Source organism: Clupea harengus, chromosome 11 (assembly GCF_900700415.2).
Source record: "Clupea harengus chromosome 11, Ch_v2.0.2, whole genome shotgun sequence".
NCBI lineage: Eukaryota > Metazoa > Chordata > Actinopteri > Clupeiformes > Clupeidae > Clupea > Clupea harengus.
In genome coordinates this window covers 7,457,483-7,475,348 of record NC_045162.1, presented here as the reverse complement: position 1 = coordinate 7,475,348, position 17,866 = coordinate 7,457,483, and the positions used below count along the sequence as shown (strand labels likewise).

At 41.2% G+C, this 17,866-nt stretch overlaps 1 protein-coding gene across 2 annotated transcripts; it reads right to left on the bottom strand.

Annotated features, from left to right (window-relative positions):
• Positions 1-6,947: 6,947 nt before the first annotated feature.
• ncam3 (neural cell adhesion molecule 3) lies at positions 6,948-17,622 on the bottom strand. 2 transcript variants are annotated; one of them, XM_031576851.2, is made up of 16 exons: positions 16,913-17,622; positions 15,930-16,001; positions 15,415-15,621; positions 15,194-15,331; positions 14,559-14,702; positions 13,901-14,018; positions 13,439-13,593; positions 11,941-12,074; positions 11,423-11,561; positions 11,127-11,294; positions 10,734-10,853; positions 9,348-9,475; positions 8,999-9,167; positions 8,556-8,748; positions 8,048-8,173; positions 6,948-7,646 (listed from the first exon to the last, which is right to left on the bottom strand). In XM_031576851.2, exons 1-16 carry the CDS (start codon positions 16,971-16,973, stop codon positions 7,607-7,609), a joined length of 2,112 nt encoding a protein of 703 aa, XP_031432711.1. In that variant the 5' UTR covers positions 16,974-17,622; the 3' UTR covers positions 6,948-7,606. The 2 variants fall into 2 exon arrangements, with proteins under 2 accessions (XP_031432711.1, XP_031432712.1); XM_031576852.2 differs by lacking the exon at positions 8,048-8,173 and having other exon boundaries at positions 16,913-17,618.
• Between the last annotated feature and the right edge of the window lie 244 nt (positions 17,623-17,866).

Sequence of the window (17,866 nt, the reverse complement as noted above, 5' to 3'; positions counted from 1 at the left end):
TCCGGTTAGGGAATGGCGCAGAGAGTTATGGGTATTACCTGCCGCCATAAGACAGCAAGGCAGCTCAGATGCTCTCTTGAAAAATGACCGTTATGTGACGTATTTCAAGGTATCTTACTAAAGAGGAAGAGAGGGTTTAAGACATTTCGAACAGTCCTTGCTCTCTTAATAGGAAGAAATGAAGGAAGGAAGGGAGCATTTTAAGCCTATTCGAACAGGGCGTAAATGTAAGAAATATTGACAAACAAGACAATGGCATTTAAACAAATGTATTCAATGACAGTAACACAAATGCTTAAAAACATGACTTGACCTGATTTTAGACAGACAGACAGATATGAAAACATAACAAGAACTGATTTCAGACAGACAGACAGACAGATATGAAAACATAACAAGAACTGATTTGAGACAGACAGATAGATATCAGGATTCCCTGCTCACTCCTCATAGTAATGGGGGATTGGGAATGGGTTCTGTTGTGCTGAGGTGGAGGGGCTGGGAGATGGGTTTGGTGGCATTGCAGGGGGCATTATAGGGGGCATTGGTGGCTGTTCATCTGGGAGTACTAGGGATATTGAGGCGGCTGGAAAATCATTGAGAATCCGCCTACAATTGCATTTGTGAGCCTCTCTACAGTCCCTGTTAGGCTGCGTTCACACTTGACTTCTTTTTTTAGACTGCCAGCGCCTTTTTTACATGCAACTCTATGGGAAAAGGCAAAAGGCGCACGCCTTTTTAAAAAGCGGCCGCTTTTTAAAAACTTCTAAAAAAAGCGCAACCCCTGACGCCTTTTTGAGTTCAATTTTCTCAACTTTTCAGAAAAGCACTGGGTGACGTCAAGCGCCTTTTTGACAGCTGACCAATCAGGACGAGGAGAGTAGGTACCAACGTACCTTCCCTAGTAACCTACTACCTTAGTTTAAAAAACATGGCAGACCAAACTCCGTAGTTCATCGTATTTGTACCTAGAAGTTTTTAGTTTTACTTTTTTTTGCTTAGATTTTTAGAAAGTTACTGAGAAATAGACACCGTACAATATAAAAACCACATTATTGTAACTGAAAACTACGTGTAGGGGAGAGCGGGGTAATGTGAGACATTTTTTACATTTGCTCTCCTCTAGGCGAGCTAAATTGATATATCAGTCAAATTTACACATTTCCCATTAATTCAGGATGTCTCCTAGCAATTGAAATTATCAGAATATCTTCAGGACAAAGGGCAGTGAAAATATGATTGTTTTAAAAAAAGTGGTCTTGTGTCTCACTTTACCCCAACATAGGGGTAAAGTGAGACAGACCAGAGAAATCAAGGGGGTAAAGTGAACCACTTACTTTTTCCACTTTAAAACTACCATAACAACACATGTTGTAACAGTAAGAATCCTGACAGCTCGATTGACAACCACACATTCCAAAACTAATATCGGACTAGTAACAGAATCAAGGGGATTGGTCAATTAAGCACATTTTTCTAAACACTTGAAAGTAACTCCGAACAAAATCATATACAACATAATATAATTCAAAATGTTTTTGTTAACATTCAAATGACAGATAAAACCAGTTAGATTAGAACACTGTGTTCTAATCTAACTGGTTTTATCTGTCATTTGACTGTCATGGGACCATAATCAGAACCAGCTAGAACAGCCTGGGACTCAGAACACAGGACTAGACCCACCTGGATTAGAACATCAGCCTCATACTCATTTTGTATTTTGTTGCAAAGTTAACTAGGACAAAGTCACCCACGGACAGATCTGTGTTTCCAGGATCACTTCTCTCATCCTCAGAGCTCTCTTTGTCAAACTCATCATCAAGTGGGACAGGGACAACACTCTCCTCAGACCCGCTATCTATGATTTTCTTTTTGGGTGCTTTCTTTTTCGGTTTTCCCTTTTCTTTGCTATTTTGCTTTTTTCCTGCCAGTTTCTTTTGTCTCTCCTCATAAATCAAATCAAATCAAACTTTATTTGTACGGCGCATTTCATACAAGGAGGTAAGACAATACGCCTCACAGTAGGAAAGAAAGGGGGAGGTTTACAAACGCTTGTAAAAAAAACTCAGATTTTCCAGAGATCAATAAACAGGAAATAACGTACTAACCGCACTGGCACCGTAAAGGACTACTCAGCATGGTCATCGTCAAAACTAAGAGACATAAGCCTTTTCTATTGTCTGCTTCTCAGGAGTATCAGTTAGGATGGCTGTCTTCACACGCTTTCTTTTGGTTTGTGCTCTGGGGGGACATTTGGGAAGTGGTAGGATTTCACGAGGAGATACATATCCAGGTCGGCTCGGAACACATGGCACATCTGAGTCAGCTGGCAAGCACATCCATGTGGACCACGCGCAGTGGATGGACCTGCATCAGCGAGTGGATCATCTGCAGCAGGTGGTTCATCTGCAGGTGGTTCATTTGGTGCAAACGCTTCCTCAGGGAAAATATCTCGGTTATATGGGAAAATCCCAGTGGACCTGAATCCAGAAGTGATATTCCGTGGTGTCACAGCTGACAAGAAGGCCTCATTCACAGGTCCTGCAATCTGGTAGATGGGGACTGTTTTGCCAGGGTTAGATCTCTCTCCACAGTGTCTCACTTTACCCCACAGCATTTGTCTCACTTTACCCCACAGCCACTTTTTTTTTTAAAACATCTCTTAGCAATTCAGGCTTATCTTCACTAGCATCAATCACATGGTTTTATATGTTGGAAGTTCATCAACATGTATGATATAAGTTTTTCTACCTGAATCAATTTGCTTTGACACAACAGTTGATTAAGTTCACATCAAGAAAATTTACTTTTACATGCAAAAAACACATTTTTGTGAAAAAACATACTTTCCACAGCACCAGCACCAACCTCTCCTTCATGGCAAGGGGAGAATGGGAGGGGCTTGAAAACATAATGGTCACATGACCACAAATGTGTTCCGTTGCCTAGATACAGGGGGTGTCTCACATTACCCGGTGTCCCACATTACCCCGCTCTCCCCTAAGAGGATTTGCGAGGTGTCTGAGCTACCTAGCTAATGTTAGCATGCTACAAGACGTTAGTGATTAGCAATTCCTCTGTGTTTTTGCAAAGCATCTGCCCCAACTTTCTTTTCCCGACATTTACATTTATCTTGTACATAATCCATCCCCAAAAACCGGAGATTTCAAGAGTACAGAAACTCTCCTGAGCAGGCAAGAGTGCCAATATGGGCTAACGAGTTGTAGCTAAAGCCCTTGCTAAAGGGCTAAACAGCTCGCTAGCTATTAGCACTCTAGCTTGCTCAGTAGAGTGCTAAGACACAGCAATTATTCACGATTGTATCAACGTGCTGCATTTCACTTAACAGGTCAGTCATTCCCTAAATCTTTAGGAATAGAATACAATTGTATATCTGGGTTGTCGCATTCAACAGCACAACATATCCCCTAGCGTTTTGAACTTTCTGTGGGTTGTGACCATAGCTTGTGACCATAATGTGTCTGTGTCGGACACAAATATGTCGGCGCTTAAACACAGTGACGTCACATGGTATCCATGAATTCTGAAGCGCCCAAAAGGCGCTCAAAAGGCGCTCAAAAGGCGCTGAAGGCAGCGCTTTTTTCTAAAAAAGAAGTCAAATGTGAACGCGGCCTTAGTCGTGACATGTTTGCAGAAAAACGTATCTCGGTTTCCTCCATTCGCTGGAGCAGCTGCCTTTTAATCTCCTCCTGCGCAATCCGGGCTTCTTGCTCTTCTGATGGAATTTTTCTCTTGGGCCTCTTGTACCTATGGGCTGACAGATAAGCAGTGAGCCTGTGTCTGCGGCCCTCTGACTCCCCATCCAGAGGGTCCTCTCGGGTCTCAGGAGGCGAAGAAGGGCCATTCTCCTACAAAACATCAGTCAGAGGTTAATCGTTAAGCCAACTAGGTTGTAAGATTTGTTAAAAAAAAAATCAGCCTTGGTGGCACATACAGCACACAAATGAATGCTCGCGCGAAAAGAACGGGAGCCGCAGCACATAGATGCGCAACAAATGTAACGTCAACTGATTTTTAACGGGTTCATGTTTACATACATCGAATAAGTATGCCCTCAATTGTATAACATGTATATAACCGTGTGTGTTCATCAATAAATTGTCTTTAGCTCGCGTTATGGATGAAGTTTATTCCTCGTGTATATTTCCCTCTCTAGGTTATTTCAGTAACTGGGTATGTACGAGTCTCCGTGTGATTAAACTCTGACAACAGTTCATCATCGTAATTAGGCAAAAGTAATTGAAATGATAATCAGTGGTTTAATTTACCGCGGTGTCGGGATCCACCATGTCACTTGTCTCCAGGCCAGAGCCAAGTGCTGTTGTCGCCGGAGATCGTACGAGGAAGTACGACTCGCCCATGGCCACTTTTTCTCCCGGAGTCCACCGCATGCCTGCACTTAGCCCTAATTGCCTTCAATTTGGTTGTTAAAGCTGTTTTAGTGAGTTCCTCCACAGTGTGAGGGAAGCCCTTCTCATTACTAGCACTAGCTGCAGGATACTCGGCTGAAAATAGTTGTAATAAATCACCATACTTTGTCACACAACTCTCCCAGTCTACGTTCTCAATGGCTTTCTGGGCTTTATATTGTTGAGTTAATCGGAGTAGACATTCCACCTATTCGTCCGTCCATGTAAAGAAAGGCGCCTTTGATGCTGCCATTGTATTATCGTACTGTACTGTATTACCAATACTTTTTTCTTTACCTCAGAGTGTCAGTATCAGCTGATCGCGCGCATGTAAACAGAGCAGGGTGGCGGGAGGGAGTGGCAGGAGTGGCGTAACCATGACAGCGATTGTCATATACCTGTGTTAGTGTGGACGGCAAACATTTGGAAAACGATATGAAAACGCTAGTGTAGACAGAGATCGTTTTCATTGCATATTTGTATTTACCCGGGCTAGTGTGGACGGGGCCTTAAAGAAGACTGTTTGAAATCCGTTATTCTGTCTCCTTGATACCTTGACATTTTTCAAGGTAGCATCGATGCCATAGACATATATCGATGCAGCCTTGATGCGGCCTATTACCCATGAATCTGTGCGCCAGCTTCCTCCGGCAACTGCAAATTGTAAACAAAGATGGCGGACCCAACTCTGCTGACGGCCGTGTTTTGTATATAAATGTACATCTTTCAGCGTTTTCTCGCTTAGATTTTTCAAAGGTTACCAAGAAATAGACACTGTACTATCCGATAACACCGTTATTGTAACCAGCAATAATGCTTGATGTGATTTGAGAGGCGTCAGTCAGCCAACTTTCTAACATTAGCACGTTAGCCTAACGCGTACCAACATCACACGTTACCATACACGCTATCTTCAAACACCGTTCGAAAACAACCGTTTTTTTAGATACCCGCACCCATAAAAATATCTCGCGTCAGACACCTGTCTTGACGAGACATCAAGGTAGTCAGACAGCTATCTTACTTTTAAGAGTTTTCAAACACAGCCAGTCTCTTCTTTAAATACAAAGAACATGTAAAGTCTTACGTATCCGTGGAACTTCAACGCTATCAACGGTTCTCATTCAGTTGGACTGATGTGGTGTGGAATCCTTTTTTTGTCGTTCGGTGGGTGGCTCGCCATCTGGTTGTTGTCGTTGATATTTCACGGAGTATTCAGTCAGTCAGTCAGTATTCAAAGCAATTGTAGATCAATCCACAAGGAGACATCTTCTTCAGGTGTATTAAAAAAAAAAAAAACTTTATCTCCAGCAGGTCCGCTGTAGCTTTCAGTTAGGCTACAAGTTAGCACTCAACTAGCACTCACAGGAAAAAAAACATAAACACTTTAAACTTAAAAATACAATCGAATAATTACATTTGGTTAAACTTATTCGGTCAGTAAAGACTTTAATTTAAAAAGGTTGTCACCGCAAATTTTAAAAGCGTCTTCCCTGAGTAAGAAGCTCGCGTCTTCTTTTTCAAAGTTAAGTTGCGCGTGCTCTTCAGAACGCACTACGTCCTGTAGAGGGCGCTCCAACATTACATTTCATTCAGTAAAAAGCTATGCTGAATTCCTAATATTAGTTAATATTTGCATTGCTTCTATTCTATTCTTCTATCATTTATTTCCAATAAAGGTTACAAATAAATACATAACTAATCAATGTTTAATGTTTATTATTAGACAACTATTTATTAATTACTGTTTATACACTATTTACAGAAACTTAAAGATAACTTTGTAACCCTTGGTTACATATATATGTGCAATCTTCACTGACCAGTGCAGCAGCCCTTTCCACCACAAATAAAACAATATCTGGATGTCATTAGTGTTAAAACATTTTAATGTAAACATGAATTGTATACTGGAGCAAATAAGTATGCAACTACATAACCATATACTTAATGCTATCAATGCATCAGGGCTGTGTTATATTCCTCTGAAAACTTTATCTGAGGCAGTATGAAGTTTTATAAAAACAACTGTCATCTGAACAAGGAAAAACATATAACTGGTGTATCATTTTGGCAATTCTGAACAATATTTCAAACAATACTGTTGAAATTCACAGTATTTCGAGTATTCTCTCAAACTCTCATTTCATTCTCTCACATGAAATTCACAGTATTTCGAGTATTCTCTCAAACTCTCATTTCATTCTCTCACATGAGAGAGGAAATATCGAGAGTGACAACGCTGGCCATTCATCAAGATAAACTTTGGTTCTCTGGGGATTTGTCTACTAGCCAATAAAAGATACAGTCTGCAATTCTGGTGAAAGGTTGTTGATATTTGAGCTCAACAGCCAATCAAACCACACCCCTTCCTTCAGTGCTCCTGAAGCAACATGTTGATTTGCAAGAATTGATTACGGCTCAACCCGAGCCATTATGTTTGTTTCCCATTCAAAGAGCCAGGTCTGTGACAGCTAGAGGACAGTGAGGAGCAATTTGCTGAATTTGACAAAGTGTATAGGATTAGAATTGCGGACTGCATCTTTAACACAGACACATCTAGTCAATGACTATATATATATATATATTTATGAAAAGAAAAACCCAAAGATAATTCTTCAAATAGCTTACATACATTTTCACTATCTTCTTCTATAATGAAAGGCAAAATAAAGAAAAAAATAAGGTATGTACAAATAATTTACAGTATAAAGTCTTGAATGTATATTTAACTGTACAATGTTTTGTAAGAATATCTATGTTAACTGTACAATCTTCTCTTAGAATCTTGGTACATGCAAAAAAAGGAGTAGAAAAGTCATTTTGAGATAAAAAATAAAGACCTGTACAGAACTACAAAACGTATATGTTTATCGGTCAATGTCCAAAAGTTATACTTACACATATATGATGTGTATTAATGATGTATAAAGATGCGTAAAAACACTCTGAAAAGGCGTATGGAAGACATGTATGCCTAACTATTTCCCCTCTCTTGGCTTGACTATGACTTACAACAATCACATTGGCCTCTGCTATTTGCAGTTTCCGCTGCTTTGTATTTCTGTAAAACAACTTTGTAGGTCATTATACATTTTATGACTAACTCTTTGTATTCTCCAAGTCCTGTTTGTGGCCATTGACATGCCACACCCATCACTCTGTGACGGCTCTCAGGCGTCTGTGGTTGGATCCCCGTTGGCTGGTGCTTTCCTGGAGGAGGATAATATTAGTTGCAATTCAGATCAGACTTATACAATAACAGTAATACTGTAATATTCTACACATTGGTCAGAGTAGGCAGTATTTTCTCTGGTAATGTAGAAGACAGTAGAAGAAAGTGGTGAGCTGGTTACTAATGCCACCATAAATGCTTAGACTTCAGAGCTTGCAAAGATTAGAATAATGGGGAGGATCAAAAAATGGCTGCCGGAGTGATTCATTAGACCTTGGACAGACTTAATCTTTTGAACATATACTGTGTTCTTATCCACTAAATGACCTGTAATTAAACGTGTAGTTAAATTCATTTTGCCATTTTTTGTGGAGCGCGGCTTAAAGAAAGACCCACTGGGCAGCCGTGTCCACCTCTGGGAAAGACCAGGGGCACCTACTCAAATTTGGTGAGGGGCGCTTTGTCGCACGTGACCTCAGACTGCACCCCCGCAGGTGGGCTGTTTTGGGCCTGCTGTTTTGGGATGCTACCCCGTGGAGATGCTAGCTCATTCACCTTCATGTCACTGCACAACATACACACACACACAAACAAACACACACACACACACAAACACACACACAAACTGAGGCTCATGAGAGGGGCATATACTCAGTACACACACCTACTAACACACCTTCTTTTGGTAAACATCAACATTATGTGGCATTTAGGAGTCATAATCATAGCTCAATATGGGGAATGTTAAGGAATCACACAGGCAGTGGAGACCAGTTTTGTAGGGAAAGAGTTTTCTGGCATGGTAAAAATAGTGAAAAAGGGGCCTTTTCCTTCATATAAAACGCACACAAACATGCACTTCATACAAGAGGACAAACATAAACCAAAGGCACACGGAAACACTAGGTAAAAAGAGATGACGATGGTAGAGAGAGAACAGCTCTTACATTGCTGTGCCATCCCCCTCCTCCATGCTCTTTGACCCCGGCACTTTCTGGCCAAACAGCTTCACTGCCAGGAACATCAGCATGCCACAGCGGTTGGTATAGCAACATGTAGCATCCACGGCGATGAGCAGCACCAGGAAAATCAGCATCACAATGCCAACCACGCCACCCTTCCCCAAACCAGGTTTACTAACTGTTGAAGGAACACCAAAGGAAAACATATCAAACATGAATGCAAAGTAAATCACTCATTTGTATTAATGCCTGAGACTCCTGTGACAGATTTATTTTATTTTTGAATTACAAAATTGTATTTCCATGAACAGCTAAGCTGTTTGAAATAAGTTGGAAATGTTAAGGAAGTCAGAGCGCCTTTAACACTGCTGTAATTCACACAACGCTTCTCTGCGGCAGAAGATGTGAGATCTGTAGGCGAACTGCACCTGCGCTGGGCTGTGGGACGGTGAAGTTCAGTGAGGCAGGCATTGATTGGCCTTTGGGGTTGTGGGCAATGATCTCCAGGTGGTAGTCAGAGCTGTACTGCAGGTCGTGGAGATAGATCTCTGTGGCGTTTGGGAGCAGGTCTTTTTCTCTCCACTCATCATCCTTATTCTGGGGATGAGAAGTCACTTCATGACAAGGTCTCAGAAGTACCCAACTCCACACTTGAGACGGAGACAGTCCTCAGTCCATAACATATCCATCAGGCCCTGTTTATCAGTGTCCATGCATGTATGTATGTATGTATATATACAGTATATACAGTATCTGAGAAAACCTAAGGCCACTTACCGCCTTGTAGCGCACCATATAGGAACTGATAGGGGATCCACCAGTGTCTAGTTGCTTGAAGGGGATTTTAGCAATGTTCTCCTCAAAATGTATTTCCCTGTCTGTTAGGAAGGGTTTGTCTGGTTCACCTGGCAGTGGAGCACGGAGCAGGACAATTAGACCATATAGCATATGAGGCATCATATGATTACTTAACAATGAAAACAATTCGATCATACAGCATATGAGGCATCATATGATTACTTAACAATGAAAACAATTCAATCATACAGCATATGAGGCATCATATGATTACTTAAAAAATTATAACTAATTATTTATTCTCTCTCTCCCTCTCCTTTCTTATCACATTGCTAATGCCTATAATAACCCACTCACTCTGTTCTTTTTCTTTCTCTCCTAATCTAGACTATCTTCGCCATGGGACGCTGCTGTAGTCTCTCCACCCGGTCTACCTGCAGAAACCCTCGACCAATTGCACCCACCGCCACCGCACTGCCGTACACTTACTCTACCTCATACCCTATGCTAGCATTTATATACAATATATATTATTGCCACCATCGACATGTTTCTCTGTTCCTACTCCCCTTACCCCTGTAATAGTAACCCTATCAGCACAGTGTATATCCACTAAACTGGTCTTGTCTGTATCATGTATTTACCACTGGATGTCTGTATATATATTATGTACATCTACCAAATGCAGGCTATGTACAACACCTGTTGTTTCCCTTCCCCTTCTACCACACAACCCTCCCCCCTTCCCCCCTTCCTATCTCCACCCGGCCGACCTCAAGCAGATGGGTTCCCCCTTATGTGCTGTGGTTCTGCTTAAGGTTCCTTCCTGACTAACAGGGAGTTTTTTCTTGCCCGTGTTGCCATTGTGCTTGCACTAAGGGGGTTTCAGGCTCTGGGCTCTGTAAAGCGCCTAGAGACAATTGTATTGTTATGGCGCTATATAAATAAAATTGAATTGAATTGAATTACAGCATACGTGATCTCAAACACAAGCCTGTTCTATCAGTTTCTTACACTGTTAGCACCAATCCATTAGGTATTACCTCCTGTGGGGGGGATGGTGTCATCAGGTGAGCAGGGGATTTGAGAAGGTGAAGATGGATGGTCACCATGAGCGATGTGGTTTAGATGAGCATGAAACAATGGAATGAGTGGCAGATGGCAGCAGATGTGCAAACAAATGAGAAGACATGGCTTGTAGGCATGAAACATTTTTCAAATTTAAACGCTTTCAGAGAGGGAGCTGTAGGGTCATGCCAAGGTCATTGCTGACATCCATTACGTAGGCAGATGACTATGCCCAGTTTTGAACCCATTCAGATAAGTGAGACCGGGTATAGAGATGGTTAAAATGGTGACACTCACGTGTTCCCAGTGTCCGGACATTGGTTGCATCAGAAAACTCTCCCTGTCCAACAATGTTTCGGGCAGCCAGACGAAGGAAATATTCAGTGTAGGGCGACAAAGGGGTGGCAACCAGAGGATCTGCACAAGTAGAATATATATATATAATAATAATAAATGATCAGAGCCTAATGATCACAATCAGTATTAAAATGCTGTACGGAGATGTAATGCATAATATTGTTACTTGTTAATTATCAAATTATTATATATATAATATTATAACCTTCTAATCTTTCATAAAATTTCATCTTTCATTAATTGTACATTTTTCAAATGTGATGAAAATTGCTATTTTTCCACGCAAAAAATTCTAAAATGCAGTGATTTTCTACAACAACAGTAAAACTTTACCAGTAGCCTGGACGACCGTTTGGTCCCACTTCTGCTGGGCGTCCGGCCTCCACTGGAGGATGTAAGCAGTAATGGGAGAGCCCCCGTCCACCACATGGGCGCTCTGGTTGAGACTGGCTGCAGCAGCTCCTGCCTTCACTGACACCTGGGACGGCTTCCCGGGCAAGGCTGCATAACACATGGGGAGCCCGTGTGAAAGAGATACATTTTTGAGCCCAACATAATGATGGCCGAAGTTACATCAGTTTCAAAACAGGGACTGGAAGGTGTTTTTCAGTGACAGTGCAATGGCTCACTCTGCAAGCTGAAGTCTTCCTCTTTGATCCCTGAGCTGCTGTTGGCGATGCAAGAATATAGACCGCCATCAGAGGGCGCCACGTTCTCTATGATCAGGTCCGATCCCTCCACTCGTATTCGGCCGCTACTGCTGAAGCCCTGTGATCGGCCATTCAGGCATGGAGAGAAGCAGAGTTACACATCAACCTCTGGTACTTCAAAAATGGAATTGAAGCGAAATGACAAATTGCAAAGGTAGACAACAACAACAACATAATCTTTTAGTTTAGTTTTAGGTAGTTACATTTTTTCAGATGTAGCAAGATTACACATTAAGTCAAGATAAATAATCTCATTTCATTGTGCACATGGTTGTACTGCTCAGCTAATGTTATTTTATTACAATGACATATGACTTATATTACAATGACCAATGACTTAAATCATTAATTAAATAATACATTCTATTATATTTCTATGATATATACTTATATCATTCATTATATAAAATGTGTGCGTAAGGGGGGGCGATTCCCACCGTGTTTCCATCAGGACCCTTTTTTATCCACTGGAGAGAGGGGACAGGATTTCCTGAGATATTGCAAGACACAGACATCATCTCTCCCGGCTTCAATCGCACTTCAGACTGGCTGAGGATCACCACAGGATGCTCTGGAGATAACAAACACCACACAATAAAACTTTAGAGGGGAGGATGAGTGAGATTCCACAGAGATGCCAGCCCCCATTTCATCACATCATACTTCAGTGAAGCAACAATATCCAAGACATACTCGTTGACATAGCACTGAACTGAGATTTAAAAAAAAAAAAACTGAGAGAAAAACTCTCCCTTACTCTTACTTTTCTATCCAGACCACCACTAGCAATTTTATATTTGACTGACATCCTAGAGGCCCAATCCCTGCTTCTGAACTTCTTTAGGTATTCAGTCCGAGTAAAAGACTGAAGCTTGGTGAAAAAAGTCAGTACCGATGCCTATACTGTTCAATGACTATAACTTAAACAACCCTTTGGGGATACATGTGCACAATAAATAAACACTCTTTAGTTTATTTCAGACAGTCCTGGGCCAGGTCAAATATTTTGTAGAATCCCTCCATCGGAGCCTTTGACAAAAGCATGACTACTTCCGTAGTACTTGAAAACACTAGTAGATTTACATGTGCTCCGGGGTAGTCGTAGACGGGTAAGAGCTTCTTAACAGTGGCTTCTCACTGGGGTCACAAGCAGGACATACAGGGAAATTACAACTAACAATACATTTTATTGTATTTGTTATACATTGTTATCGCAAGGGTTCATTCTTGTCCTTGAAAGAAATTAAGCTAATATGACAAAACTATGGATAGTCGTTACTGATTTCATTTGTTAAAGCTTATCCTTTTTTCCCCTCTTTTCTCTCTCTGACGTTCCATCAGAGAGAGAACAAAACCTCCCATAATAATGAATATTAAATTAAAAACAAGAGCTGAGTAATGAACATACAGCCTACAATACATGTGCTGCGTCAAAATCAGCCACAGGCCTATATTGATTTATTTACTCATTTCCTCACTTATTTATACGTATCTTCCTCGACCTCAACCTCTTCCTCAAACTCCTTCTTCAAGAATACCCAAAAGCACTATTGCACTTGCTAGGACACTTGCAAGTGGCAAAAAGCAGGCTTATGTTGGACGTCTTGAGTAGGCCTAATACATTGACATGTAATACAACATTCGTAGAATACTTGTAACCGCTAAGATTGATCATTATTGGTAAAAAAAACAATCTCTTGTATTTTGTAACACCAAGCGGAAACATAATGCTATACTCTTGTGTTGTGCTGAAGACGTTCTCAAAACAGATCGAGTGACCTTTTTCTATTTGAAAATTCACTCTCTGTCTGCATGAATAGCCAATAGTTATACTATTGTTCGGAGACAACACAGCTATTGGTGAGGGTATTTTGCACATCTTCAGCCCCATGTGCATCTAATCCATCCTCTCTATCCCTAATACACGGTTCATACCTGAGACATCAAGAAAAGTTGTGGCACTACTTTCTCCGATCTTATTCTTGGCCGTGCAGATGTACTCTCCGTTGTCATCCCTCTTAACAGACGTAATGGTGAGGTCGCTCTTGTCCGAGTTGAACTTGTGGCGGGTGGAATCAAAGGAGGTGGGCCTAAGATGGTGAAAGGGTGTGGTAGGGTAAGAGAGGGCAGATGGGTCACCATGGCACATTACAAGGATAACAAGGGCAGACAAGACCAGGAAGGGAGAGAGAGAGGCAGACAGGAAAAGTCAAAGCGTACACAGGATGGCACGGAACATTAGTGTTGCTTGGAGTCAATTATGCGGCAACCAAACAGAGGCATGCTTGGAGGATCTGTTTTGTTCACACACGAACTGAGCCAAACTTTTATATTCTCACCCCCAAACACAACATAGGCACACACAGACACAATAATTAAAACAGTGCGACTACTCACATCATCCATGTTATCTCTGGCTGGGGCTCTCCTGAGGTTGAGCAGGTAATAGAGACGGTGGCATCAGGTCCACTTTTGACACTCTTCAGTTTCTCGTGTATTATCACTTCTGGCGGTGCTGCAGGTTAAAAGGATTTGATTATATTTGATAATATGGTCACGATGACACAATCTTAATTTTGAATATAAAGAATAATTGAACACTGAATCATTTATATTGTTCAGATTGTAGTCAAGAGAGTCAGTTTTTATCCAAGAGTTTTGTAGTTTTTGAATTCCTGTCTACCAAAACTACTCTGCTGTCTGTGACTAAAGCTTTGAGACTAGCAAGAGCATTATTGCCATCAGCTGCTTTCGACACAATAAATCCCTAAATACTCCTTTCTTTACTGTCTCATCCAGTCATTCTTGGTAGGTTTAATGATGATTATTTAGTGTGTCTTGGCATGGATGAGTGTCTCACCAAGCCTCTAAGCCTCACAAAATCTCCACTGGAATACCTCAGGCTCAGTACTTGGACCCCTCTGCTTTTTTTATGTAAACCACCTTATTAGGTGAGATTATTGTTATTATTGTTGTTCTTGTTGTTGTTATCATTGTTCCTATGACACACCTCTCTCCAAACAGAGAGAAGTTAATGGAACAATGAATTACTTACTGTTGATTACAACAGAGATATTTTGCATCTTAGATACAGGGCGGCCTTTTATTGAGGCTTTGCAGGTATAAGTGCCCCTGTCTTCCCTCTGAATATCGTCAATCTGAAGGGAGTTGTCTGGTAGGACAGTGATCCTTTGATTTCCTAAGAAGAATGTAAAAAAGAAATAGAGAACAGAAAAGACAAAGAAGAGAAAGAAACAAATGTGAATCACATAATTTCGTTAAAGATGATAAGTGTGAGCAGAGAAAGCACACACACTCTCCTTGAGGCTGTCAATGGTGGTGTTCCGTGGTAAATGGGGCAGACCTTGAATGGTTCCCCATTAGTCTATGAACATTAAAAAAACAAAACAAAAAAAAAGCCTCATTCTCCATCACTGAAATAGAGGAAAGACTGAACCGCAAAAGACAAAGAATCAGAGTTGGCGTCAGATGTTTTCCCCACATGTGGAAAAAACATCCTTCGATTTGAGGGTCAAATCGGATTGGAAATCTCTCCATCAAGGCATCCACCATCGCCACCCCTCCACCAGCCAACAGACAGGCAGTTGCGCGGAGCCATGCAGGGGATAACCAGACGCCCCGTACCACAGGAGAAACCAGAAGAGGCGGTGGCGAGAGTGCCCCTCATACCATCAGCAACCAGGAGAGTGCTGCTCCGTAACCACTGAACCTCCACCGCAGGCCTCCCGGAGACACGACAGGGGATTAGCGCTCGCTCGCCTTTCAAGAACTCATGGAAGGTTGTTGTCTGGCCAAAGCTAATTGGCTCTGAGGGGTGAAAGAGGAAACGGTGAGGGACCGCTCTTCTGCATGTATGCATATGTGGGTGCGTGTCATGCTTGTGTCCTTACCATAAACAAATATTGAAGCAGTCGTCTGCTTTGTGCTACCCGAATCATATTCACATTTGCAGGTATACGTCCCGGTGTCACTCATCTGGGCGGCTTTGATTGTAAGCTTACTTGATGATTCATCAACTTTCTCAACCACCAAGTGTTCATTGTCATCTTCAATCTCCTCGTCACTGTAAGACCAAGTGATGGTTCCTTCTCCGGCAGCTGAAGGGAACAGAGTAATATCTCACTGCTTAGGTACTGGCTGTGACTCTAGTAGGACACTACAGTCCTAGACTGCAGTCCTAGAGTGCATTTCCAAAAAGTGCTACAGGGCAATGACCAAGGAAACTAGGTGAGAGAGGGTGTTCAAAATTATGTGTTTGAATTAGCATTGGTCATTGCTTAGGAATGCTTTCTGAAATGGCTGTTATTGAAGTTTAAGTGTTATTGAAGTGTTATTGAAGTTGTCGATATAGCCTTATGAGAGTACATACAATCTCATATTAAATACAGAGTAAATTAATACCAACCTTTGCACAGGAGAAGTTGGTCCGCATTCACTAGTACATCCTCATCACTGGCAACAATACTGATTTTTGCATCTGAATAATAATAATAAAACATTTTATTTGTATAGCACCTTTCATACAAAACAATGCAGCTCAAAGTGAATGAGCCACAAAACATGAACAGAAGCATACAAAGTCAAAATATAGAGCCGCACAATCCCTCCTTTATGTCCACAGTGCTACGTGATAATCATCGGATTGGCCTACAAGTGATTCTCTATTGTTTAAGTGCAGTTTGGGTTAATTGCTCCAGGGGGCTAAGAGCAGGTTGCTGACAAATGTCCAGGAAATACAGACAAAAGCCTGAGCAGTGACTGACTTCCTCCATTACACTTCATCTCTTCCTGAATAGCTGGGGTGCGAAAATCAATAAATACATATGCATGGATTGTATGTCGTCATCATCTTCATCATCAGAATACTGAATAGAAATCGAATAGATGCTTGCGCATACACTCAATATCAACCTTACCACCCATGTGACAATCAGAATTCAAAACCACTGCATTTAATAATGAATGTCTGTATTACAGGTAAACAAGTTAATTTAATCTGCCTGTATGACACCTGTCTGGTGAGTTCCTTGCAGAAATTTGAATGTAAACAAATATAAGACAGCTCGTTTCCATATTGGCAAAATGTAAACATTGTCTTTCTAAAATCTATTTCTAAAATCTATTTTGAACATGAGTGCTAATTTGGAGGACGACCAACTAATTAAGAAAAGCTATTTTAAATATAATGCAATGCTGGTACTGAACTGTATCCTTACAACAATGTTAATATATAGACTATATACTGAGAATCCTTAGTGTGACAATAATGGTATGAAGTCTATAGTCTTCCACTGTTTTCACTTCATATACAGAAAATGATTAAATTGCGCTTCAACACACAATTCAACCGCCCTACCAAATCAAGTTAAATTAATCTTTTACTCTCACCTGACAATGTCCAAAATATGAAAAGAACACAATATCTCATCACCAGCTGAGCAGCAGCCATGACCCTGAGACAGTCACCCACAGCTACGTTCCAACCTTTCACTCCAAAACACCTGGGGTGTTCTCTGGTGCCCAAAAAACTGGTGCAAGTCTTCCCAAAGCCAAGTGTCCCAAGAATTTATAAGCAGAGGGGGGGCCGAACGAACGAGACAGACAGGAAATGTGTTATCTTGGATATCTCCCTCTCTGCCTTGACTTCCACCTCCTGAATTTTTTAATTCAAATCAAGCATGGGGATGGTGCCTGCCCAGCCCTCTCAGGCGCCACCACATCTCCCTGACTCGTCCCTCTGAATGCCGGATGAAAGGAGCTCTCTGCTCTCAGGGGCATTGATGGGACGATAAAAAGTATCTTTTGATAAAAAGGTCCATCTTTGAAAAGCATGCTCATCTCTGCAGCCAGCCCCTTGATGCATTATTCCAAGATGCTGTAGTTTACGACTACGTCACTGAAACTGTGCACAGACTAGAACATTCAGTTCGGAATTCAAGAAAAGCCTTTACTTCAAAATTCTACAGAGCTAATTTATACATATGTTGTTTTGAGAAGCGGGAAACATGGCACATAAACGGTAAAAAATCAATTTTTCTTTTAAGACTCTTTCTAGGGCAGAACAAAACTGTACTGAAATCATTGTTCATGTTTAGGTCACCTGTACTTGGAGACAATGCTTGCAATACAATGACATTACATAATGAATGAGTCTCCGAGGATGCCTATAAATATTTGCACACAAATATCTCAAAAGCTGTGGCTTCTCTGTGAATCTATGAGCCTTGTGGCTTCTAAGCAGATCATCATTTTGAAGTCTACAAAAGGGACGAGGTTATTAAAAAAAAATACAAATCCATAATAATCCCCCATTTCAAGCAACCAAATAATTATTAATCAGGA